General features: G+C 40.5%; 2 protein-coding genes across 2 annotated transcripts in view; both read left to right on the forward strand.

The window, feature by feature from the left end:
- Positions 1-26,842, forward strand: part of LOC137239823 (uncharacterized) — a 69,848-nt gene that overhangs the window by 17,386 nt on the left and 25,620 nt on the right. The gene's annotated exons all lie outside the window — the stretch shown is intronic.
- Positions 5,388-7,937, forward strand: LOC137239821 (uncharacterized). Its single transcript, XM_067765517.1, has 2 exons — positions 5,388-5,437; positions 5,497-7,937. The coding sequence occupies exon 2, from the start codon at positions 5,931-5,933 to the stop codon at positions 7,920-7,922; it is 1,992 nt and encodes a 663-aa protein (XP_067621618.1). The 5' UTR covers positions 5,388-5,437; positions 5,497-5,930; the 3' UTR covers positions 7,923-7,937.

Below are 26,842 nucleotides of genomic sequence, written 5' to 3' on the forward strand. Positions count from 1 at the left end.
GTGACTTTTTCTTCATGCTTGTTGTTATGGGCTGGTTGTAAAATATTAGTATTTTTTTCGTTAGGTCTTGCTTACTTCCAGTGTCCTAGAATTTCCTATTGCTTCCTGACCATCTTTGTCAGGGACAATCGAAGGAATTATGCGAATTTTGGATTTGCTCTTCGCATTAGGCAGAGCTACCTTTACTGTCGATTGTGACATTTTGAGACTTACTATTTGAGATTTTACTTCAATTATTTATTGCTCTTCCTGAGCTTTGAGTTTGGAAATGTCATGAAATGTTTAGAAATTTGGGTAGAAGGGGGAAAAGAAGAAAAAAAATTTTATACGCGTTGTTGCACGTTATTCGTTTGCCTATATTTGATTTTCATATAGTTTTTAAGAATAGCGGCTATCGCTATGATTAATAGCCCTATCGTGCATATTAAAGCACCTAGCCAAATGTCTGTAGTTTTTGTGTCCACTTGGGCTTGTGGCTCATATTTTACCAATTTGTTGTCAACTATTTCCTCTTCAGAGGTTTCTTTGCCGAATTCATAGCCAGCTATGGCTATCATAATGCCTTGGGCTATTTTTGTCCACCAAGACATTTTGAAATATAATTATCTTCCTGCTTCTATGGGTAATGAACTAGATTTTAATTTTTAATAAAATTTTTCGATTTTATTCTTTTATCCTATGCATTCCATTTTACTCTTGATATTCATTGATTTTTAATAAATTTACTATATTTAATTAATTGATATTTTAACAATTTACTTCTAAAATTGTAATTTTTGTTTTACTTTAGAATTTTTCATTTCTGATTTAGGTATTTTAAATTTTTCCTTAAAAAAAATTTTTCTAATTTTTATTTTCTAATATTTTTCTTTAGATTTTAGAAATAGTAATTTTTCTTTTTTTTTTTTTACATATATTTTTTTTTCAAAGTATTGTTTTTTTTTTCTACGCCACATTGGGCTTCAATCTATATGTTTTTTTTTTGTTTGTGTCATTTTCAAACTTTTGTAAAAAAAATTAGTTTATCCTACCATATTTAAAAAAAAAATGCCTAAGCAAAAACTTTCGTTTTTGCTCATTGTTTAGCGTCCATAAAGGCCGCCCAATTTGTTTCTAAATTTTATACCTACTTATATTTATATAGTTGCCAGTTTTGTTGTCGTCTCAACCGGTACTCCGTCGATTGCTAATGTATTTCCGGTCTCAATTTATTCCACCTTTTATGCGATTATATAAGTAGCCATGTATCTTCCTGTCCTTAATTTATTCCACCTTTTATGCGATTATATATGTAGCCATGTATCTTCCTGTCCTAATTTATTCCACCTTTTATGCGATTAGCCATGTATGTATGTGTAAATATTTCAGCATTGCTTGTGGTGTAAGAAAATAATTCCTTGGTTTGAATACCATCCGAGATTTTTACCAACTGAAGAATTATCAGGTCTTTAAACTGCAGATGCGTTGTCGATTCTTTCTTTCATCATATAAAAAATTTTTTGCAATTTTGCAGGATTTACTTGTTGTCCTGGTTTATAAACTGGAGGAATTTCCTCCAGTCAGTTAAAATGTTTGATTTACAGGCGAATCCTGATTTATTTATTTTTTCCGAACCGACAGGCTCCTCTGGCCAGCTAGATCTTTTAGCAGTTGTGCTAGTTATTGACCTAGACTGGCAGGATCGCCATGAAATGTTTGGAGAAAATGAAAAGAAGTTACGACTTCGATGTGCAAACATTAAATCTCCGTTTATTCAATAAATTCTTTGTCTTATATAGTAATTTACTTAACCTATACATTCATCAATATCTTAATACTAATAACTAAAAATATGTACATTGAAAATGGGGTATGAGTACATGTATGTAAGTTTGTATACAGTCTTTGTATACATGTAGTTTTGTATGCATGACTCTATACATGTAGTTTTGTATATGTTATTTAGCTACGTCAGCAGATCAATGTGAGTACTTTGGTTAATGCTATGCATACACGTAAGTTTGTAAGTTTTTATGCCTGTTCGCAACGTTGGAATATCGATGTGAGTATTTTAGTTAGTTCCCATAATGGGTTGTATGTAATAAGTAATTTATTAGCTGTGAACGGATAACGGTTTCATATTCGGCATTCCATTGATGTTAGTTAACCGTCTGGGTTAGTTCAATAATTTAGGTTGGAAAATATTGTAATACGATTATTACTAAAATATGTTTGGAGTTCATGATACGTATTATTGCAAGTGTGTTACAGTGGGTATAAAGATAATGCTACATTACAGTGGGTATGACGTATAATGCTACACTGGACGACGTATGCTCTCCTGTAAGCAGCGCTTTGATTGCTGTCGGAGGCTCACCGATATCACTTAATTTGACATAACTTACTACCTGGTGTTTCATTTGGCCACTTCCTAGCCTTACAAAAAACGCAAATTTCACTTACGCGGCCAATGAAAAGTGGAGAATTTTCCATATAATTCAGATGTGGTCTGTAGTTAATTGCTGACTTCAGACGAATTGCCCGTTGCCTTCTGTTCAATGCTCGCAATATTTCATTTTAACTCTCCCCTTTGTTCCAAAAAACATCATACTTCGCTAATAAATATCGGAATTGAAAATAAGGTAAAGGGAGGAATGTATCCTAAAAATAAAGTCTGTTAAAATGGAAAAAATAAAAAGCGCAGTGTTTATTAGCGCCAATACTTTCTTAAAAAAAAAAATCATAAAAATCGGTTTGTTACTTCTTGCGATTAGCCGTTACAAATATTGCCCATATACATAAGCATTTTTATATAATTAGTATAGATTGTAGGTGTTGTTAAAGAAATAGCGAAAAAAAGTTTCTTAAAAAAAACTATCTGAAAATAGCAAAAAGTCCTTGTGCCAATACTTTTTGCCGTGAGTGTAGTTATATAATTTCTTTATAAAATATGAGTAAGTGTACCTGAACAGTAGAGCGATGCCGCAACACATTCGTCAAACTATCAAATGTTAACATAATTTCCTAATTTTCATTTTAATCACTTTACTTTGTTGCTTATTTCTTCATACTTATACGTGTACATATGTACACATATGTTTTTATGAAGTACATAGCACTGCGCAAAGAAATCCGATATTATTAAGACAATACAATTCAATTTAAAGACAATTTTTTATGAATGTTTTCCTCATTTAAAGTAATTGTTTCTTTCTGAGTGTAAGGTTGTACAATACATTTGCTTAATAAATAAATACGAAGCACGATATACCTCCGAAAAGAGTTAAGCCCAGTTTTTCTTCAATTTCCTTCCTGCTAAGGCAGATAAGTTTTAACTGACAGACTTTTCATGGCAGAAATACACTCGGAGTGTTTGCCAAGACTTTGTTTAGTGACTTCTAATTGAAAAAACTCATTTGTAAACTTTCAATGTTACTTTGCCCTGGACTTGAACCCTGTGTGAGAGGCCGAGCAAATTCTAGCAGCCACTTTTATCCAGAAATATCGGCAATTCGTTATTTTGGTGGAGCAAAAGCTTCTTGATCACCTGATTTAGAACACACCATACATACGTATAAAAAGTGCCTACAAAAGGCTTTAGATAATACTTAAGAACCGACGGAAGAAGGCAGAAACTACAATGATATTACGCAATAATTTCGCGATCCTGCTTATTGTGCTTGGTTGCCGTTGGACGTACTCGAGTCCGCAATTTCGTATTCATGGTGGCAATTCTTCGGTTATTACGGATAGCCCATATATGGTCTCATTACATAACAAACTCGGATACATTTGCTCTGGCGCATTAGTCAATATGCACACGGTGATCACAGCGGCACATTGCTTCTTACATGAAATTAAGGCGGAAATCGAAGTTTTAGCTGGTGTAACCGATATACGCCATGCTGGACATCGTCGAGATGTGTGCGCTGTATATACTCCACCTAATTATAGCGTCAAAACCCATCATATGGATGTAGGTGTGGTTAAAGTTTGTAGACCTTTTGGCGAGAGTTCCAAGGTAAAAGCAAGACCACTTTGCAGTATTAAATTAAAAACGGGCATGAAACTACGTTTCAGTGGATGGGGTAGAAAAAGGCCGGACAGACAACGATGTGCGAATAAACTGCGAACTGCTGATGAAGTAACTGTATTAGCGCAGGAGGATTGTGTGAATCGTTATATGGGCATAGAACAATTTTTTACAGCTTCAATGATTTGTGCTGTAAGTGATAAAGGTAATGCGTATGAGGGAGATTCAGGGGCACCCGGCATTTGGAATGGACAAATTTGTGCAGTGGTATCACTTGGAAATGATAACCCTCAACAACCCGTTCTAAATACAGATCTAAGTAATGGAGATGTTCGATGCTTTGTCGAATACTATATCCGATAGATGGAAAGTAATTCGTACGGTCTTGCTCGACAGCTGAATAAAGTATGGAATGATGTTATAAAACGAATGCCTTGTGACGTATCGTATATTCGTTACATATATTATGAAGAAATTGAAAACAACCGTAGGCGAATGTAATAGACTATATCTTGTGAAAAAAAATTTAAATCAATGCCATTTTACTTTTAAAATACTATACTAAGAAGAGGTTGAAAGAATTAACAGAACCGGAAGAAGAATCAATCTATCGTGAAAACACTCGGTGCGCAGATGAATATTTATATATAATATTCGGTTACACCCGAACTGAACACCCTTACTTGTTCTTTTGTTAATAAAATATTTATAAACAAGAAAATATGCGTGTTTGAATTAAGCGGGGATTGCCCTCATGGCTTTTACATGTATGAAAACATTTATTTGAAGCAATTTTTAATTTTTAAAAGAGACCTTGAAGAGATTTACAAGGTATAATCGAAACAGCTGTCGCCTTGCCCGTCCTGATGTCACGTCGTTTAAAATTTTCCCAAAATTATTAAATAAAATATGCATCTTTATAGTTACACCACCCTAGTTTAATTTCAGGGAAGGTTTGCATATGTTAGGTTGCACTGACCGGTCAATAAAGATCTCACATAAACTGAATGCGTCCATAGTGTTACCAGAATTTGTTTGATGACCAAATTGTGTTATAATTTTCGTTTCTATTTAAGGCCCGCATCCGTGGAGTTACCCATTTTTTTTTACATCTGCTCACTTATACACCGTGAAAGGTAGTGAATTTACAATGCCCATTACATTTTCATAAGAGGGGATTGTTGGCGAGAATCGTTAAAGTAGTTTAGTCGTTACTTATGTTTGCATTATTCTGTTATTTATGTTAGTATTACCTGTTTTCATATTTGTATTACCCTGTTCTCTACACTTTGTACTAATGGAAACAAACTTATAAATTTGGCCCATCTGGCAACTCCCTTCGCCTTAGTCAAATTTTTGCATTTCATTGCAACCGATTAAAACGAATTTGAGCGGCGAGCTAGACGGGAGGCGAAAAACCAAAACGTAAGTTTATTTTCAGTACTTGTATTTTATACATATGTTGTAACATTATAATTATTTAGGAAATAAAACAGAGCATATTCAGAGCATATTAGCTCAATAATACGAGTTCGAACGCCTGTTAATTTCAAGCCTACCCCGGCCGCAACATCTTTTTATTTCGTTTTGCTGAACCTTAATTTATTTACATACCTTTCGTGCGATTTTTATTGCATTTGACAACGTTTCCATGTGCCAATTTTTTCATTGGCCACCGACAATTTTATATACATATACATAACCAAATGGGACAAATTTGGAGTTTTTGAGTAATTTGAACGTGCAGCATGCAAGAACACAGCCAATAGCTGGACAAGGACATTGTGAAATATTGGAGAAGAAGGGGTGAGTACCTGAATTTGGTTAGCGTAGTTAGTGGGTAAGTCGGTGCGGTTAGGGATAACGGTGGTCGGAAAATTTTATTTGCAACAACAAAGCGCAAGGGTATCGGTATAACATGCTACTAACGCGTTCAGGGTCAAATAGCGGTCATGTAGATGACGATGGTGGTAGTGACGATCTAAATACCACTGTTCAAGAACAAAATGTAATTGAACAACAACAACAATCACCACTTGAGTTACAAATTAGCGCTATGGTAAAGCAAATGGCTGAATTACAAAACACAGTGGCGCAGCTTGCGAGTATGTCAAATAATGCGGCGACTGGTTTGCGTTTGGGTGAAGGCAACTCATCAACTGGGGAAAATGACATAATAAGGGAAAATGAGTCGATTGCAGAAACGTTGGCCAGTTTGAATCGCGTTTTGAGTAGTTCCTCCGGTCAAGGTGCCGTCAAGAAATTATATGATTTGCCAGAATTTGACGGAAAACCTGAAGACTGGCCAATGTTTCGCGAATCGTTCATTATGACGACTCAGGAGTACGGGTATAATGAGCGGCAAAATATGATAAGACTTCAGAAGGCCATTAAAGGAAAGGCGCGCGAAGTAGTTGAATGTCTGCTCATTCATAGCAACAATGTACCAAAAGTTATCGATGTGTTAGGTGAGCGTTTTGGTAGACCAGAGCAACTAGTCAAGAGTCAGATTACGCGCGTTCGAAGTTGTGCGCCAATACCGGAAAATCGTTTGGATATGCTGGTGCCGTTTGCTACAAAGGTGCAAAATGTAACGACGTTTCTCGAAGCTGCTGGTTGTGAACACCTGCTAGCCAATCCTACCCTTATGGAAGAGTTGCTGTTTAAGCTGCCAACATCGCGAAGATTAGAGTGGACTCGCCATGCCATAAACATTACACCCAAAGCGACAATCTGCCATTTCAGTGAGTGGATACAGGAGCTGGCGCGCGTGGTGAACATCACCTGCCTCAATTCAACCCAGGAAACGCGACCGGTCCAAAGGAGTAATGAAGGGCGGATGAAATTCTTTCACGTTGGTACAAACGGTAAGCAAGCGGTCAGCTGCGAATTGTGTACAGAGGCACATCACATAGAAGAATGCAGTCAGTTTAAGACAATGGACGTCGAATCGAGATGGAAGGTTGTGCGAAACAGAAGGTTGTGTTTTAATTGTCTAAGGCGTGGGCACAGAAGCAACATGTGTGGAAAAGAGCAGCAATGTTCTGCACCAAACTGCGCGAAGAAAGTGCACGTGCTGTTGCATGCAGATGAACAACGAATCGCTGGTGGAGTTCAGCGTCAAGACACAACAAGGCAACCAGTTTTTACTAACGCGGTCGCAACACAAGAAAACTTAAATATTTTGTTCAAAATTCTACCCGTCAAATTGTATGCGAATGGGCGGGAGGTAGTTTATTATGCCTTTATTGACGAGGGTTCGGCAGTGTCGTTAATGAATAGGAGATTAGCAAATCAGCTTGCTCTGATAGGTAATAAAGAGAAGTTGACATTACAATGGTTCGGAAACAATGCTGTAACTCAAACGGTTTTTAATAGTAATATTCAAATATCAGGGCTCGATGCAAACGCGAGGAGATTTTGTATGAAAAACGTTAAGGTCGTCGAACACTTGCAGTTGCCAAAGCAAACGCTGAACAAGTCAGAACTACAGTGGAAGCATCGGTTCTCTAAGCAGCTGCCAATAGCTGAGTACGACGCGGCGATACCAGAATTATTAATCGGTCTAGATAATGCGCACTTGGGCGTGGCGAAACGTGTAATAGCTGACGGAAGGCGCGGACCAACGGATGTGTTGACAAAGCTTGGATGGGTACTTTACGGACCAAGTCATGTGCAGCAACCGTCGGGAAAATACCATTCCCTGTTTGCGCATAAGAGCGGTGAGTCGAAGCTCGAGCAATTGGTTGAAAATTTCATAGTGAACGATGCGATGGAAGCCAGTGGTGCACATGCGCATGTGGAGAGCGCAGCGGATGACAAAGCCAAACATTTACTTAACACAACGACAGTTCGAAAGGGGCAACGATACGAAACGGGACTCCTGTGGAAGAACTCAGGAACTCCCTGATAGTAGAGGCATGGCAGAAAGGAGATTAATGGCACTGGAGCGAAAGTTTTCTAAAGACCCTGGCCTCCGAGAGCAGTATACGCATATCATGGGTGAATACATTCGAAAAGGTTACGTAAGGCGTCTGAACGAAGCGGAAGCACGGCAGCGTGGTAAAAGGACGTGGTACTTGCCACATTTCGGAGTGCGCAACGTTAACAAGCCGGAAAAGCTACGAGTAGTATTTGACGCTGCAGCAGAAGTTAACGGCGTTTCACTTAATTCGGTTCTGCTAAGCGGGCCGGACTTGGGTCAGCCACTAGCGACCATATTAATGAAATTCAGGCAGATATTAGTTGGGTTTGCGCAGATGTCGTAAAGATGTTTCATCAGGTGCAGATACGGCGCGAAGACCAAGAGGCGCAACGATTTCTATGGAGGATCGAACCTGAAGCGCCAGTGGAGGATTACGTTATGACGGTGATGACATTCGGCGCGACGTGCTCACCATGCTCCGCGCAGTTCGTGAAAAACAAAAACGCCAGAGAGTTCCAGACAGTATTCCCTGAAGCAGCAGCTGCGATTATCCATAATCATTATGTTGACGATTATGTGCATTGTTTTACCACTGAAGAAGAAGCTGTGCGCGTGACCAAGGAAGTAGTCTGGGTACACAAACAGGGTGGTTTTGAGCTGAAACGTTTCGTGTCTAATTGCAAGCAAGTATCAGATGTTTTCAATAGCAGAGGAAATGTACTGACCATGGTGAATCTCGATAGATCTGCCGATGGACAGTTCCAGAGAGTGCTTGGCATGGTTTGGGATAACGTAAAGGATGAGCTAATATTCGCCTTATCATTCAACAAAATCGATGGTAAGTTAATGACAGGCGCAACAAGACCCACTAAGCGAGAAGCATTGCGGATAACCATGTCAGTGTTCGATCCATTTGGCTTGGCAGCAGAATACTCGATAGTGGCAAAATTGATTTTGCAGAAAGTGTGGCAAGAGAAGGTCGGATGGGATGATGGTATACCGGATGAAGCTTTCCCGATGTGGAGAAAGTGGCTGAACATGCTAAAGGACATCGAAACCTTACGAATGCCGCGATGTTATGATGGAAACTTCTTTAAATCGTCGGTAGAACTACATGTGTTTGCCGATGCCAGCGAATCGGCTTATGGAGCAGTGGCGTATTGGAGAATCAGCAGCGGGTGTGGTATAATACGTTTGGCGTTCGTGATGGGCAAAGCAAAATGTGCCCCTTTAAAGTTGACAACGGTGCCACGTCTGGAGCTGCAAGCGGCCGTTTTAGCCACGCGACTTCGTACAGCAGTACTTCAAAACCATGACCTTACACCTGTAAAAACACTCATGTGGAGCGATTCTAAGACAACGTTGGCGTGGATAACCTCGGATCACTGCCGGTATAAGCCATATGTGGCACACCGAGTGAACGAAGTGCTGGCAGGCAGTAAAGCAACAGACTGGAGATGGTTGCCCAGTATCGACAACCCAGCCGATTTTGCAACGCGCCTACCAAGCGGGAAACGTGAATCATTCTGGACGACAGGACCAAACTTCCTGTATAAGGACGAATCAGAGTGGCCGGCAGTCGTGGCCCAGACGCAAACCAGCTAAGAACTTCGCACTAAGTTCATATTTCATTTCAGTTATGGAGGCGATACGTTTAAAAGATTCTCTTGTTTCATTCGTATGAAAAGAGTTATAGCGTGGATGTTGCGCTTTTGCAACAACGCTCGGAAGAAGCACAGAATACTAAGGGAGTACGGATATCTAACCGTAGCGGAGCTGGAAGCATCGGAGCACTTAGTTTGTCGAGCGGTACAGATGGACGCGTATCCTGAAGAGTATGAGGCTCTGCGTGTAGGGAAACAACTGCGGCGCAATAGCAATTTGTGGAAGCTGACACCTTACATCGATGAGAAAGGAGTCATGCGTATAAAGGGTCGCATTGATGCCGCTGAAGTAATACCGTTCCAGAGTCGCAGGCCAATCATCCTTCCGAATGAGCACCACGTCACAAATATAATCGTCATATACTATCATTTTAAAGCGAAGCACCAGAATGAAGGAACTATAATAGCCGAAATCCGCCGAAAGTTTTGGGTACCCCATATTCGAGCAGCCGTTCGACGCGCCGCTAAGGAATGCCAAAGTTGTAAGAAGGATCGTGCGCAACCGCGACCACCGATAATGGGCCAGCTGCCAGAGTATAGGCTAACGCCGTTTTTGAGGCCATTTTCCTATGTCGGATTAGATTACATGGGACCGTTCCTCCTAACCATAGGTCGACGGAAGGAGAAGCGTTGGATAGCCTTGTTTACATGCCTGACGACGCGTGCCATACATTTGGAGATTGCCAAGGACCTCAGTACCGATACTTGTTTACTATGCATTCGCAACTTCATGTGCAGGCGAGGCACCCCAGTTCGCATACGGTCCGATAACGCTACTAACTTCACCGGCGCTAATAAAGAAATGCAGCGGCAACGTTCGGACTTCGCGAATGGGAGGATAGCCGACGCACTAGCAACTGAGGGCATCGAGTGGGTGTTTAATTGCCCGTTGTATCCGCATGTAGGTGGATGCTGGGAGCGACTTGTGCGTCAAGCGGGCCATGGGGCATGCTCTACACAATGAGAGTCTCCCGAGCAAAGTTTATACAGTCTTATGTGCGAAGCGGAAAACCTTGTGAATAGCCGACCGTTAACGCACATTCCATTAGAAACACCCACCGACGAACCTTTAACATCTAACCATTTTCTTATAGGTACTGCCAACTCAGAACAGACCCCTCATCCGCGAGAAGAAGATCACACGGTGTCTAGGAAGCAATGGAGGAAGGTGCAACAAGCACAGCATCGCTTCTGGAAAAGATGGGTTCAGGAATATCTGCCAGTGGTACCAACCGGTCGAGCCATTGCGACCAGGAGATTTGGTCCTGTTGTGCGACAGTAATGTACATCGCTCCAAGTGGCCGTTGGGAAGAATAGTTCGCGTGTTACCAGGGAAGGACAACCAAGTCCGAGCAGCGGAGGTGCAGACCACAGTTGGGTTATTCCGGCGACCAGCGTGCGTATTGGCTCGACTAGATGTTGGTGAATCTGACCAGATTCACGGTGGTCGGGATGTTGGCGAGAATCGTTAAAGTAGTTTAGTCGTTACTTATGTTTGCATTATTCTGTTCTTTATGTTAGTATTACCTGTTTTCATATTTGTATTACCCTGTTCTCTACACTTTGTACTAATGGAAACAAACTTATAAATTTGGCCCATCTGGCAACTCCCTTCGCCTTAGTCAAATTTTTGCATTTCATTGCAACCGATTAAAACGAATTTGAGCGGCGAGCTAGACGGGAGGCGAAAAACCAAAACGTAAGTTTATTTTCAGTACTTGTATTTTATACATATGTTGTAACATTATAATTATTTAGGAAATAAAACAGAGCATATTCAGAGCATATTAGCTCAATAATACGAGTTCGAGCGCCAGTTAATTTCAAGCCTACCCCGGCCGCAACAGGGATTAAAACACGGAGCGTTGGGATGGTTGAGGCGAATCATTAGAAAATGTTCTTCCCTTTATGATTTGGATGCTGCTGGTGTTAAGTTGTTCTCGTCATAAGAAAAAAGTTTAATTATTCTGCATGAAAAATTGTGTTAGACGTGGAGGACACGAGGTGCACAAGTACCACCAGTGTAAACCTTCGAATATATATATTTTGGGTCTCCCAACGTTATTTAAAGCTTTTGAAATTTGGGAAAAAAGAACCCCATATCTATGGTATGGTATGATTGGCGGCCACCGTGGTGTGATGGTAGCGTGCTCCGCCTACCACACCGTATGCCCTGGGTTCGCACCCCAGGCAAAGCAACATCAAAATTTTAGAAATAAGGTTTTTCAATTAGAGGAAAATTCTTCTAAGCGGGGTCGCCCCTCGGCAGTGTTTGGCAAGCGCTCCGGGTGTATTTCTGCCATTTAAAGATCTCAGTGAAAACTCATCTGCCTTGCAGATGCCGTTCGGAGTCGGCATAAAGCATTAGGTCCCGTCCGGCCAATTTGTAGGGAAAATCAAGAGAAGCACGACGCAAATTGGAAGAGAAGCTCGGCCTTAGATCTCTTCGGAGGTTATCGCGCCTTACATTTATTTTTATTTTTTATATCTATGGTATACATACATATATTCATTAAATGAAAGTGCACTAAATATTTAAACTTAAATGCTTTTGAACAAGAAAAAATATTAGAAAACGAAATTCTTAAAAAATTGAGGTTCAGTTAATGAAGCTAAAATTTTTGCGAATATAAAGTTTATACAAAAAAAATAGGTTTATTGAATAATTAACTTTATATGTGAAAAAAAAAATTATATACACACAAAAATAATGATATGTATTTTTGTTGGGCCAAGGAAAAATTATATTTTTATACTCAGTTGAGCAGAGCTCACAGAGTATGGTAACTTTGATTGGATAACGGTTGGTTGTACAGGTATAAAGGAATCGAGATAGATATAGACTTCCATATATCAAAATAATCAGTATCGAAAAAAAATTTGATTGAGCCATGTCCGTCCGTCCGTCTGCCCGTTAACACGATAACTTGAGTAAATTTTGAGGTATCTTGACGAAATTTGGTATATAGATTCCTGGGCACTCATCTCAGATCGCTATTTAAAATGAACGATATCGGACTATAACCACGCCAACTTTTTCGGTATCGAAAATTTCGAAAAACCGAAAAAATGCGATAATTCATTGCCAAAGGCGGTTAAAGCGATGAAACTTGGTAGATGGGTTGACCTTATGACGCAGAATAGAAAATTAGTAAGATTTTGGACAATGGGCGTGGAACCGCCCACTTTTACAAGAAGGTAATTTAAAAGTTTTGCAAGCTGTAATTTGGCATTCGTTGAAGATATCATGATGAAATTTGGCAGGAACGTTACTACTATTACTATATATGTGCTAAATACAAATTAGCAAAATTGGATGAAGAATACGCCCATTTTTAAAAAAAACAAATTTTTTAATTCAAATTTAAAAAAAAAATTTAATATCTTTACTGTATATAAGTAAATTAAGTCAAAATTCAACTCCAGTAATGCTATGATGCAACAAAATACAAAAATAAAAGAAAATTTCAAAATGGGCGTGGCTCCGCCCATTTTCATTTAGTTTGTCTAGAATACTTTTAATGCCATAAGTCGAGCAAAAATTTACCAATCCTTCTCAAATTTGGTAGGGGCATAGATTCTATGACGGTAACTGTTCTCTGTAAAAATGGGCGAAATCGGTGGAAGCCACGCCCAGTTTTTATACACAGTCCACCGTCTGTCCTTCCGCTCGGCCGTTAACACAATAACTTGAGCAAAAACCGATATATCTTTACTAAACTTAGCCCACGTACTTATCTGAACTCACTTTATCTTGGTATAAAAAATGGCCGAAGTCCGACCATAACCACGCCCACTTTATCGATATCGAAAATTACGAAAAATGAAAAAAATGCCATAATTCTATACCAAATACGAAAAAAGGGATGAAAAATGGTAACTGGATTGGTTTATTGACGCAAAATATAACTTTGGAAAAAACTTTGTAAAATGGGTGTGACACCTACCATATTAAGTAGAAGAAAATTAAAAAGTTCTACAACCCGAAATCAACAGCCCTTGGAATCTTGGCAGGAATACTGTTAGTGGTATTGCATATATAAATATTTTAGCAGTACCCGACAGATGATTTTCTGGATCACCTGGTCCACATTTTGGTCGATATTGCGGGAACGTCTTCACATATACATCTAAGGGCCACTCGCTTTTAAAACCCTCATTAATACCTTTAATTTGATATCCATATCGTACAAACACATTCTAGAGTCACCCCTGGCCCACCCTAATGGCGATATCTCGAAAAGGCGTCCACCTATAGACCTAATGCCCACTCCCTCTTAAAATGCTCAGTAACACCTTTCGTTTGATACCCATATCGTACAAACATTCTAGAGTCACCCCTGGCTCACCCTAATGGCGATATCTCGAAAAGGCGTTCACCTATAGACCTAATGTCCACTCCCTCTTAAAATGCTCAGTAACACCTTTCGTTTGATACCCATATCGTACAAATATTCTAGAGTCACCCCTGGCCCACCCTAATGGCGATATCTCGAAAAGGCGTCCACCTATAGACCTAATGCCCACTCCCTCTTAAAATGCTCAGTAACACCTTTCGTTTGATACCCATATCGTACAAACATTCTAGAGTCACCCCTGGCCCACCCTAATGGCGATATCTCGAAAAGGCGTCCACCTATAGACCTAATGCCCACTCCCTCTTAAAATGCTCAGTAACACCTTTCGTTTGATACCCATATCGTACAAACATTCTAGAGTCACGCTTGGTCCACCTTTATGGCGATATCTCGAAAAGGCGTCCACCTATAGAACTAAGGATTACTCCCTTTTAAAATACTAATTACCACCTTTCATTTGATACCCATATCGTTAAAACACATTCTAGAGTCACCCTGGCCCACCCTAATGGCGATATCTCGAAAAGGCGTCCACCTATAGACCTAATGCCCACTCCCTCTTAAAATGCTCAGTAACACCTTTCGTTTGATACCCATATCGTACAAACATTCTAGAGTCACCCTTGGTCCACCTTTATGGCGATATCTCGAAAAGGCGTCCACCTATAGAACTAAGGATTACTCCCTTTTAAAATACTCATTACCACCTTTCATTTGATACCCATATCGTACAAACACATTCTAGAGTCACCCTGGCCCACCCTAATGGCGATATCTCGAAAAGGCGTCCACCTATAGACCTAATGCCCACTCCCTCTTAAAATGCTCAGTAACACCTTTCGTTTGATACCCATATCGTACAAACATTCTAGAGTCACCCTTGGTCCACCTTTATGGCGATATCTCGAGAAGGCGTCCACCTATAGAACTAAGGATTACTCCCTTTTAAAATACTCATTACCACCTTTCATTTGATACCCATATCGTACAAACACATTCTAGAGTCACTCCTGTCCCACCCTAATGGCGATATCTCGAAAAGGCGTCCACCTATAGACCTAATGCCCACTCCCTCTTAAAATGCTCAGTAACACCTTTCGTTTGATACCCATATCGTACAAACACATTCTAGAGTCACCCCTGGCCCACCCTAATGACGATATCTCGAAAAGGCGTCCACCTATAGACCTTATGCCCACTCCCTCTTAAAATGCTCAGTAACAGCTTTCGTTTGATACCCATATCGTACAAACATTCTAGAGTCACCCTTGGTCCACCTTTATGGCGATATCTCGAAAAGGCGTCCACCTATAGAACTAAGGATTACTCCCTTTTAAAATACTCATTACCATCTTTCATTTGATACCCATATCATACAAACACATTCTAGAGTCACCCCTGGCCCACCCTAATGGCGACATTTCGAAAAGGTGTCCACCTATAGACCTAATGCCCACTCCCTCTTAAAATGCTCAGTAACACTTTTCGTTTGATACCCATATCGTACAAACATTCTAGAGTCACCCCTGGCCCCCCCTAATGGCGATATCTCGAAAAGGCGTCCACCTATAGACCTAATGCCCACTCCCTCTTAAAATGCTCAGTAACACCTTTCATTTGATTCCCATATCGTACAAACACATTCTAGAGACACCCCTGGTCCACCTTTATGGCGATATCTCGAAACGGCGTCCACCTATGGAACTAAGGATCACTCCTTTTCAAAATACTCATTAACAGCTTTCATTTGATATCCATATCGTACAAACATATTCTAGAGTCACCCCTGGTACACCTTTATGGCGATTTCTCGAAAAGGCGTTCCCCTATAGAACTAAAGCCCATTCCCTTTTAAAATACTCATTACCACCCTTCATTTGATACCCATATCGTACAAACACATTCTAGAGTCACCCCTGGTCCACCTTAATGGCGATATCTCGAAAAGGCGTCCACCGATAGACCTAAGGCCCACTCCCTCTTAAAATGCTCAGTAACACCTTTCATTTGATACCCATATCGTACAAACAAATTCAAGAGTCAGCCCTGGTCCACCTTTATGGCGATATCCCTAAATGGCGTCCATCTATAGAACTATGGCCTACTCTCTCTTAAAATACTCTTTAATACCTTCCATTTGATACACATGTCATACAACCACATTCCAGGGTTACCCTAGGTTCATTTTCCTACATGGTGATTTTCCTTATTTTGTCTCCATAGCTCTCAACTGAGTATGTAATGTTCGGTTACACCCGAACTTAGCCTTCCTTACTTGTTATTGCTATTTTTTCTGTTCTGTTACCATATACATTCGTACATAGCGTTTCCTAAATTTACACAGCGTACTTCATGCATCTTATCGTCTGGCCAGTCGGGGGATACAACGTCAAAAATCATGTAAGTGCATAATTTCATATTTTCATTTTTCTATACCAAGACTAGGTATTATAATGTGTATATGCTAAATAGAATTTGCAAATTTAAATTAAGCCATACATGTAAAAATCAGATTGAAAGAAAAAGAAATATTTGAGAATTTTCATTTAAATTGAATTACAATTAAAATACATAAAAGTAAGAAAATATACATATCAAGCGTTAATACTTAATTATATCATTTTCATAATTATATAATTTTCATATCACATAATTATATCATTTCAAAGAATTAAATTCCTAAAAGAAATTATAACGTAAAATTTGATACTTATTGTGGGAAAAGTGCCCCCGTGTATTCATGTGTATAGGCAAATACGGTAACTCGCTTCACACTTATGTATCATAAAAAGAAAGTTCACCGTAGTTTTACTTACAGTACTCATTTAGCAATAGAGCCTATACATACAACTTCTCATTGATAAAGATCAAGAGACATAGTTATATACGTATAACAAAATGTGCAAGCACATCCCAACCAACCATTATGGTCATTATGCGGGGGCCCGCGATTTAGAGGCACTATGACATTTTTTTAAATTCACGCGAGTCTTTAGTTGTGTAGAGGGTAATTTTCATACCCCTGGGTAACTAGGATCTCTCGAGATATAGGCCAAAACGTGGGCCAGTGAATGCCTAGACAGTGTTTATACAATATGGATATCAAATGAAAGCTGTTGATGAGTGCTTTAGTACAGAGTAATATATTATCCAAAGACGGACTGGGACTGGGATTAGGACTAGGACTGAGACTGAGACTCGGAGAGGGACTGGGACCGGGACTGGAATAAAATACATACCACCCTCTGGGACAGGCAATAAGGGATGCAGAAGAATGAGAAGAAATTGAGAGAAGAGAAAAGAGATAAGGAGATTGAGAAAGAGATAGAATGAGACGAAGATGGGGATAGATGAAGCGAAAAAGACGGAGGGAGGAGTGAATAAAAGGATTAGGAAAAAGTGAAGAGGGGGGAGGGCAGAGTCAGACGGAAAAAGCTTATTAAAATGTATGCAGATAGGCCAAATTTAGGGCAGGTCAACTAGTTATATATATAATTTGATTTAAATAAATTTATATTTAATGGCATTGTGAATTTCATCAAAGTTTATTAATATGATGTGCTAAACTAGTAAAGTAGGGTTTGAGTAACCGAACCTAACATTAGGATGTTTTCAATACATAGTTTTTGGTGTCGGAAACAGAGGTAGGGAGGGCATGCCCGGAGTTTACCATCTTGTCCGGAGGAAAATCATTCGTTCGTGAGTATTCATAGTATCCGATATCATACATTAGGGATGTAATAACGCTTTTGAATTTTATTTAGAATGCCTTCTAAAAGCACGTAGATATTTGTTGTTGGCGATTTTAATCCAAGTGATGTGAAAAAGATTCCATGCCATTCCGACGTGCTGCAGTCGCCTCTCACTTTGGATAGCATACCATCATTTCATAACGCAACTGTTTAAGTGACTTAAACTATGAACATTTTTCGTTGGTTTGTTTCATTAGCCATTGAGTGTGCTTGTAATTCTCAACTGGTTAGTGAAATATTCTAAAGATATAATCACTAATTAAATTTAAATTTTTTATCCCAAAGCGGGGTTTTTCAAAGCAAAACAAGGTGGCTCAACCCGCAGCCAATACCTTGGAGCCCCCAGTGTTCGCCCCCAATAAATACATAAAAGGTGCAATAGGTACATAACGACCTCTCTCTAAAAATAATAAAATAATATACTGTAATTTCTATCTTCGATGGTTAATAAAACAGCAGAAACGTCCGGATTAATTATCTTAATACTTTATTCTTCAGTCGTCAATCCAATAATGAACCGGAAGTCCACCATCTTCTCTTTTCTTCCTTTACAGTGATGTATTTTTGTTTATTCTATTAATTAGTTGTCATGGTTGCATTTATGATCTTACAATACGGTCCACCAAAAATAACAAAATAATATAATAACAAAAAAACTATTCGCTCGTCGAATCAACAAAGCTTAGACAGCAACAATGGAACAAACTCAATCAGGTGCCAGGACATACATACGTTATAGAATAAATCCGTCCTCTTGGCAAATACAAGCAGTTTTCTAGGATCCAGCTTAATTGCTGCCTCCAGATCTGGCCACTCTGCCACCTCTAATAGCTGGAGCCTTGACCTGGCGAACGCAGGACATGAACACAGAACATGCTCAACCGTTTCTTCCTGCAGCTCATACTTCCTACATTTGCTGTTACTGACGAGGCCTAACTTATAAGCATATGACGCCAGGAGGCAGTGTCCAGTCATATGCCCATCGTAAGCCTTAAGTATTTTCTCTTCAGAGATATGAGCCACTTTGTGAGTCTAATATCGTAGGTTTTGCCCATGATCTTAGAAATTTTGCAGCCCCGCGTTCTTGTCCACGCCTTTCCTGCTTGATGGATCATATGCAACTCCTGTCTCCTTTTGATTTCTCCCAAACGGATTGGTACATCTATCGTCGACTCAGCGAGTTTTGCACGCTCCTTTGCAAACTCATCGGCATTTTCGTTACCTTATATCCGCTTATGACCGGGAACCCAGTAAAGATGTATGGTCCGGCCTGAGCGAAATTTTTCCGATGCTTCTTTGCATTCCAAAACACTTCTTGTTAAAGTACTGTGTGAGATTATTGCCTTAATCGCAGCCGGACTATCAATACATATGTATATTGACACGACTGAAGTTTAAGCACGCTTCCTCCAGAATTTCTGCTGCTTTCTTCACCACTATAATTTGCGCATGAAAAACGCTTCAGTAATCTGGCAGCCCGTAGGATCTACTTATTTCTGGGTCGACACAGTAAACAGCGGCCCAACCCCTTTAATTAATCTGGAACCATCCCTATACATGTGTATAGTATGTTATGCCATTTCTGCACCCTGGCACCAACCCTCCGGCTCAATTGTGGCCCCAATATCTCTTTCGAAGCTAAGGCACGGGAAGGAATATATTCTGTTTGCCCGATATTTGATGGCGATATACTGCTGTGACCATAAGACCTGCACCCAAGCTGCCCCGAAGCCTTGTTGCCGTTGTTAACGCACTTTGGCCGTTAGGTCTGCGGACGGGTTGTGTAGAATGGCATGCAATGCTGCTGTCGGGGTAGTTTTTAAGGCTCCCGTTTTGTTAATCATTGATACTCTGCATACTCTCTCAAGTTGTTTGGTTACGTACTTTTTATGTGGCTGTCCATCAAACAAGAACCCCGTAGTAAAGTATGGCATTGAAAAATGCCGTAAATACCCAATGAGAGAGTTTGGGTGATAGATAGGCCCCAAGTGCATTCTAGCATCCTCTTGCATGCATAGAGTGCCACGGAGGCTTTCTTCACTCTCTCTTCCACATGGAGTTTCCACGACAACTCACTATCTAGTATTACTCCTTACATTCCTACTTTGTGCTATATTTTTCCTGCAGGGTTACCCATCCAAGCTTAGGCTTAGTCCAATAAGGGACCTTATACTTCCTAGTAAATAACACTAGAGCGGGTTTTTCCGCGTTAGGGGTTAACCCGACTCCAGATGCCCAGGCATGTACGTTCCGAAGTGCCTGATCGATCAGAGAGCTGATTGTTGTTAGGCATCTGCCGCTTATGATTACGTCATTTGCATATGTCGTAAGTCTGACTGGTCCTCCGTCGAACCGCCTAAGCAATTAGTTTATAACCAGCGTCCACAGCATTGGTGATAAAACCTCACCCTGCGGCGTTCCTCTGTTTACAGATTTCATTGCCTCACACAGACCCCATTGCGATGTGATTATTCTGCAGCTTAACATGGAGTCGATCAAATTTGATAAAGCTGGATGAACTTCAATCGGGTTGAGATTGTCCATAATTGCTCCTTTCGAGACATTGTTGAATGCTCCGGCAATGTCCAGAAAAACAGCTAGTGTATATTTCTGGTGTTCCAGGGCTTTTTTTATATTCACAACCACTCTATGCAATGCAATATCGACTGACTTGCCTTTGGTGTGACCATGTTGTGCTGAAGAGAATAATTCCTCGTTCATTTTTGATTAAAATATCATCTAGGTATTAATCGCTCTAGGGTTTTGAGTAGAAACGATTTCAAACTAATAGGCCTGTAGTCTTTCGGGTGCAGACGACTGGCTTTTCCCGCTTTCGGTATAAAGACTACTCGAGCTGTTCTCCAAGATTGCGGGACGTGGTTCAGATTTATGTAAACCTCATTGATTATTCTTAGTCATTCTATAATCGTTCCACCGGCAATCTGCAGCATAGCAGGGAATATCCCATCTGGGTCCGGAGATTTGAACATAGCAAACGTTTTTATTGCCCACTCAATTTTGGTGTATGTCACCAATCCTGGTACCTCTCGCTCTGTACTAGGACTGTAGACGTGGTTACATAACTCTTCCGCATCATCTCCTGATAGGAAGTGTGTGTTAAGAAGTGTCTCATGGGATACTTCATTTCTGTGTGATCACCCCCCGTCGTCCTATTTTGTCTGTCTCTAGACTGAATATCCTTTAGATAGGACTTTCCTCAGTTTCGCCGTTTAGCTGGAGCATTCTATGTCGGAACAGAAATTCTTCCATAAAAGCCGCTTTGACCTGTTGATTTCACATTTATAGATCCTCAACAGATCTCTGTATTCGTTTCAGCACTCCTCGCTTTTCGCAACGTTTGCCAGCTTAAAAATCTTTTTTACCTGCCCTCTAAGAAGACTCAGCTCCTTACTCCACCGTGCTTGCTTTCCTTTCCACCTTAAATCTTCTCAGAGGACAAACTCTGTTGTACGCAGTTGTCAGCGACTTTGATAAGAAGTTGTGGCACTCTTCCAACTCCTCTACGGTGGTAACTTCTTTAGGTTGCCCCAGCATTCCTCATATACATTTCTGAAAGGGTTTCGCCTTCTCTACCCTCTTTAGGGGGATTCTGAAGCTGATATATGCATGGTTTAGACTACTCTGTAGTAACAAAAAAAGGACTCACCTCTATCATTAATATCGTCCTCTCCTCATACGCTGTGGTGCGCATTCCCATTCGCGCCTATAACAAGCCTTCCCCTACACCCTTCTTGATCCACCAGCCTTTTGAACTCCTCTGGTGGGGGTTCCAGGTTATGTGCCATGTAGCAAGATGCCAGGAAAAGGGAAGGTTTTCTTTCCCTCTATTGCGACTACCGCTGGGTCTTCGGTGCTAAAGGAAGACAGCATGCACGAGCATAGGTGCTTTCTTACCATGACTGCAGCTCTAACCATGCTCTCCGTTTTTGCGTAAAACGCAGAATCCGCGAGCTCTGATTCCAAAATCCTCACCTCCAGATGAGAGCCATGCCTCCTGTATCAGCGCACATCAAACGAACCCTCCTCAAGAGTCAGGAGGGGAAGCGTCTTTGTTAGACTCGCAGCAACATTGAGCTGTTTTTCCCACTTTCAAAACCTCCACCTCTACGCCTTTTGTTCAAGCAACCTTGAACATTTTTTCTTATTACAAGATAATAGTAATTAACAGATTCTTAAATACAGTCCATTATTAGAAACTATATTTTAGCGATTGAGCAACTGCTTTTGTGATTGATTGTCGGGCAGTCCTGTCCCGCTGAAAATAACGACACTCATAAGAACATATAAAAATAATATGACACATGTGGCGGCTACATCGCCGTCGTAAATGTGATCAGCTCTACTGTGGTGCAATTGCTTTTTCGCTCTCAACAAGGACTGAAATTAAGAGCGTAAGAATACATACGTGTGATGAGAATACTACTCATGTTAGTAAGCTTTGCCCATCTATGATATAAAGTAAGATATTTTTTGTAAAAAGATCAGAATTCGTTGAACTCTCAAACCAAGCAAACGTTATTTTAGAGGTATGGAGCATTTGTTTAAGATTTGAGAACGCATTTAGCTTCTCATTTAGAAACATTGTTTTGCTTCTTTAAAGTAATCTTTGGTCCCCCCCACCAGCGGTAAGCGCCAAAAATTTACTTTTTATATTTGGCAATTTACGGCTGCCTTATATTTGAGATCCTTACAAAATCTCAAACTTGTTGTAACATCTTTACTCTTGTCTTTTCCTGCTACTTCCAAGCCCTCGTGGTCCTTTTCCACCTATCCTGCTTTTAGCATGTTTTGATTCTTCTTAAATTTCTCAGCACCATTAATTTAATCGTGCACCTCTGCCACTGCGCGTTCTCACCCGTCATTTGCCGTTACTTTCAGGTTATCGCGTGCCTTTTCCAACTCCCCTGCTTTAAGCGTATTGGGGTTATTGTCTTGAGAACTCCTCTTGTTAAGATACATCAAACTAACTGTGGCCCACTGGGCCCAAGCGCTGCATAATTCTTAATGCAGTCCGATATTTTGAGAGGGTTCTCATAAGCTCCCTATCTCATTGTTCCCGTTCTAACATTAGTTCTTTATCCGCGCTAGTATGCCGCTCCTTTACCGAGCGCATTGACTGCACACTATCATCGCTATCCACGTCCGAGTCATCGCTGATAGCAATTTCCTCTTCCCCGGCTTGCGACACCATCGCCCTTTCCTTCTCCTTACTTTCTTTTAAAATTTTTGAGTTCATCTTTGTCGTACGACTACCTGCCCACAAGGCGGGATCAACGGTCTAATGTTAAAAATGGGGATAAAACCGTCCGCCACAACAGCGCCCCTTGCTGTGGTAAGGCCATCATTACTTCCCGAGGAGGCCCGGTATCCTTCAAACTTAGTCCAGGTAGTCTTCATACCTATCGGTGACTAGGGTCTCGAGATATAGGCCAAAACGTGGACCCGGGAACCCCTAGAATATGTTTATACAATGTGGATATTAAATGAAAGCTGTTGGTGAGTGCTTTAGTACATGGTAGTTTTCATACCTATTGGTGACTAGGGTCTCGAGATATAGGCCAAAACGTGGTCCCGGGCACCCATAGAATGTGTTTATACAATATGGATATCAAATGAAAGCTGTTGATGAGTGCTTTAGTACAGGGTAGTTTTCATACCTATTGGTGACTAGGCTCTCGAGATATAGGCCAAAACGTGGACCCGGGTACCCCTAGAATGTGTTTACATATAATGGATATCAAATGAAAGCTGTTGATGAGTGCTTTAGTACAGGGTAGTTGTCATACCTATTGGTGAATAGGGTCTCGAGATATAGGCCAAAACGTGGATCAGGGTAACACTAGGATGCGTTTTTACATTATGGATATCAAATTGAAGCTGTTGATGTGTGCTTTACTACAGATAATTTTTTATACCGCTGGGTGTCTTGGGTCTCGGAGTATAGGCCAAAACATGGACCCAGATACCCCTAGAATGTATGTGTATTTTGGATATCAAATGAAAGCTGTTGTTGAGAGCTTTTAAGTAAGTTTCATTGTGATATTCGATTTAGTCGCATCAACCAGGCAAAACTGATAAAAATGCATGCGAAGCCGAAATAAAGACATGAATTAATAATACCCACAAACCTATTTGCATAAGTCCTATTCAATTTGCCTGAAATTTGGTATATAAATTTGCCTATATTAGTATTTACGATGTTTTTTCCGGGAAGTAGACCAGAGACGGTTGGAACTGGGACTGAGACTGAGACTCGGAGTGGGACTGGGACTGAGACTCGGAATGGGACTGGAACAAAATACATACCACCCTCTGGGACTGGCAATAAGATATGAAGAAGAATGAGAAAAACTTGTGAGAAGAGAAAAGAGAGGAGAAGTAGACTGAGAAAGAGATAGAATGAGACGAAGATGGAGATACATGAAGCGAAAAATACGGAGGGAGGAGTGAATACAAAGATTAGGAAAAAGTGTAGAGGGGCGAGGGCAGAGTTAGACGGAAAAAGCTTATTAAAATTGTTATGGTCCACCAGGAGAGTCACCCTTGGAACGTACCAGTTGGCTAGTGATAGGGAAAAGGGTAGGATTCACCTCACTCATGTCTGCCTGGTGTGGTTAAAACAAAATTTTGGTAGTTTCGTACGGGTGGCATCATCAAAAATTCCCATGACATTGACGAATTTTCAATAACACCGGGCTCAGTTGTGTAGGTGGCTCATCTCATCAGCTGATTTTATTCGTTTCATTGTACTGGCCTAGAAATTGTCAAAAGGAGTGGGCAAACGCAAAATGCAACCGATGCATTAGCAATTATGCGATGTCGTGGTGGTAAAATGTTACCTAATTTAGCGCACAACGTTCCCACAACACACAAAAGTTGCAAAGTTTTACGCTTTCTCTACGTTCCATTCACCTAACCTCAACACAAAAGTTTGACAGCCGGAACGCGACATGTATAATGCTGTAAGGATGAGATAACCATAACTATGAACCAATCGATAATCGCCGCCACAGTTAGATAACTGCGTTTTTCCATCCCTGGATAAATGGAAACAAATTTTCGACTATACCATGGCGTGTGCGGCCATTTTAGTAGAGAGTTTTTGGTCTTGCAAGCGGGAGGGTCGAAATATTTGGTGGCTCGGCAATCGTAAAAAAGAAAAAAAGCGGCGAGTGAATTGGTTGGCAGAGCGCCGTGTCGAAAAATTTTACCAAATCAATTTGTGTGTACTTCTTTTGCTGCAAAAGTCAAACAAATATGCTTTTGCACTTGATTGCAATTCAAGTTTTACAAAAGTTTGGTGAAAATTCCGCTTAGTGCATACAGATTTTACACACATGTACGTAACTGTAATGTGAGCAGCAGCAAGAATTAACAAAATCAGTAGCGGAGCAAATCATAGCAAGAAAAAGCAAAAAGTGATGATTTAAATGCGATTTTTGTACAAGAATATAACAAAGCACAAAGTAAAAGCAGTAAATTTATTGAAATTCAATCGTGTCTAGCTAGCAAAATCAATTTCCGTTCATCCACCTGTGTTTAGTGATAGAACTGCTTTGGATCCCTGCCATTGGGGTTAAATGTTAGACGCAGTCTCACCACATAAAACGATTCGACACTTTTACAAGCAACGCACAAGTGTGGCAGCCCGTTCCCAGTGTAACAAACAAACGCAGTTCGCATTCCGCTAGACATTTCTATCTACGTGAATATGGGCAAATATAATCGAGCATGGTGAAATCACATTGGGTTCGTACTTTTGCATAGCGAACACAATTGAGAAATAACATAAAGCACGTTCTTGTATGTATGTATGTGCGCCACCACCAACGCCGCACGCCCGCCCCACGCGATATCCGCAACAACTAATACCATAAACGGCGCCAACGTAATCGCGCCAATAACCACCACCAATAGCGCGAACACCTCGAGCGCAACCACCACTGTCAGCGCCAACCACCATCGCCAGTGGCCACAACAACCACTTCGACCGCGCAACCACAACCGGAACCTCCATCGGCAGCGCCTACCAAACGCACTGCAACCACCAGGCTTACCACTACCACTAGCTACAACAACACCAGCAGGGCCGCCGAGTATAGGCCTGCTGCAACACTAGCTACAACAACAACAACAGCAGGGCCGCCGAACATAGGCCTGCTGCAACACCACCTACTTTAACAACAACAACAGCAGGGCCGCCGAGTATAGGCCTGCTGCAACACTAGCTACAACAACAAAAACAGCAGGGCCGCCAAACATAGGCCTGCTGCAACACCACCCACAATAACAACGAGGTTGAACCAACGGGTGAGTTCGTTCCGTACTACGGACAATTTAATAATAATAGTACTACCTTGTAAACTCTTAGTTTAATATAAGTAGTTTTTTTTTGTAATCAGGAAATTTGAATTATCTTAATCGCAGCATAAGCGGGTTGCATCAACATTTGATGTATTTGAGTTTCAGTTTTTTTACTTTTATTGAACAACTGTAACCTCGGTAATCAGATGTATTACTTAGTAGCTCATTAAAATTTCTTTTTGTCTTTTTGAACGCGTATGAAGTAGACGCAACTAACTGATTATGTAGGGGCCTTGCTTTTCTTAACCCGTACATTTTAAATAACAATGCACGAAATATTAAATTCATATACAGTTCAATGTCTACCGCAGACCGCAACCCAGCAAACCAACAAACGATTTTTGCATCCAGCTTATATGATGCAAGAGGACTATCCACTTCCGAGCCTGAGCTGTAGAGTTCGTTTTCAAGGTATTTAGAAATTCCAAACCCTAGCATAATCTCCGTTTCGTTGAGTTTTTTGTGCTGTAAACTGGTAGGGAATAGCAGAATTCAACGCGTAACGACAAATTTGTACATATTTCAAGAAAAGTTTGTTAAAGTCGAGCAGAATCACGTAAGCTGGGTGTGACGGTTTATTGTTGTCGTGCTTATGCTGCGTAGCGTTAAAATCGAGTTCTTTTTAAGCAAGCTGATTCCATATGAATCTCTTCCATTTTTTTTCTCTTATAGTAAAATTATGCATAATGTACTAAAATACATATTAAGAACGATTTAAATTGTATCCGAATTGTCAGTTTGACTAT

This window comes from Eurosta solidaginis, chromosome 2 (assembly GCF_040869045.1).
Source record: "Eurosta solidaginis isolate ZX-2024a chromosome 2, ASM4086904v1, whole genome shotgun sequence".
In the NCBI taxonomy this organism is placed as follows: Eukaryota; Metazoa; Arthropoda; class Insecta; order Diptera; family Tephritidae; genus Eurosta; species Eurosta solidaginis.

Coding starts and splice junctions, on each gene's coding strand:
- LOC137239821 (XM_067765517.1), top strand. CDS start 5,931: ATGCTACTAACGCGTTCAGGGTCAAATAGCGGTCATGTAGATGACGAT.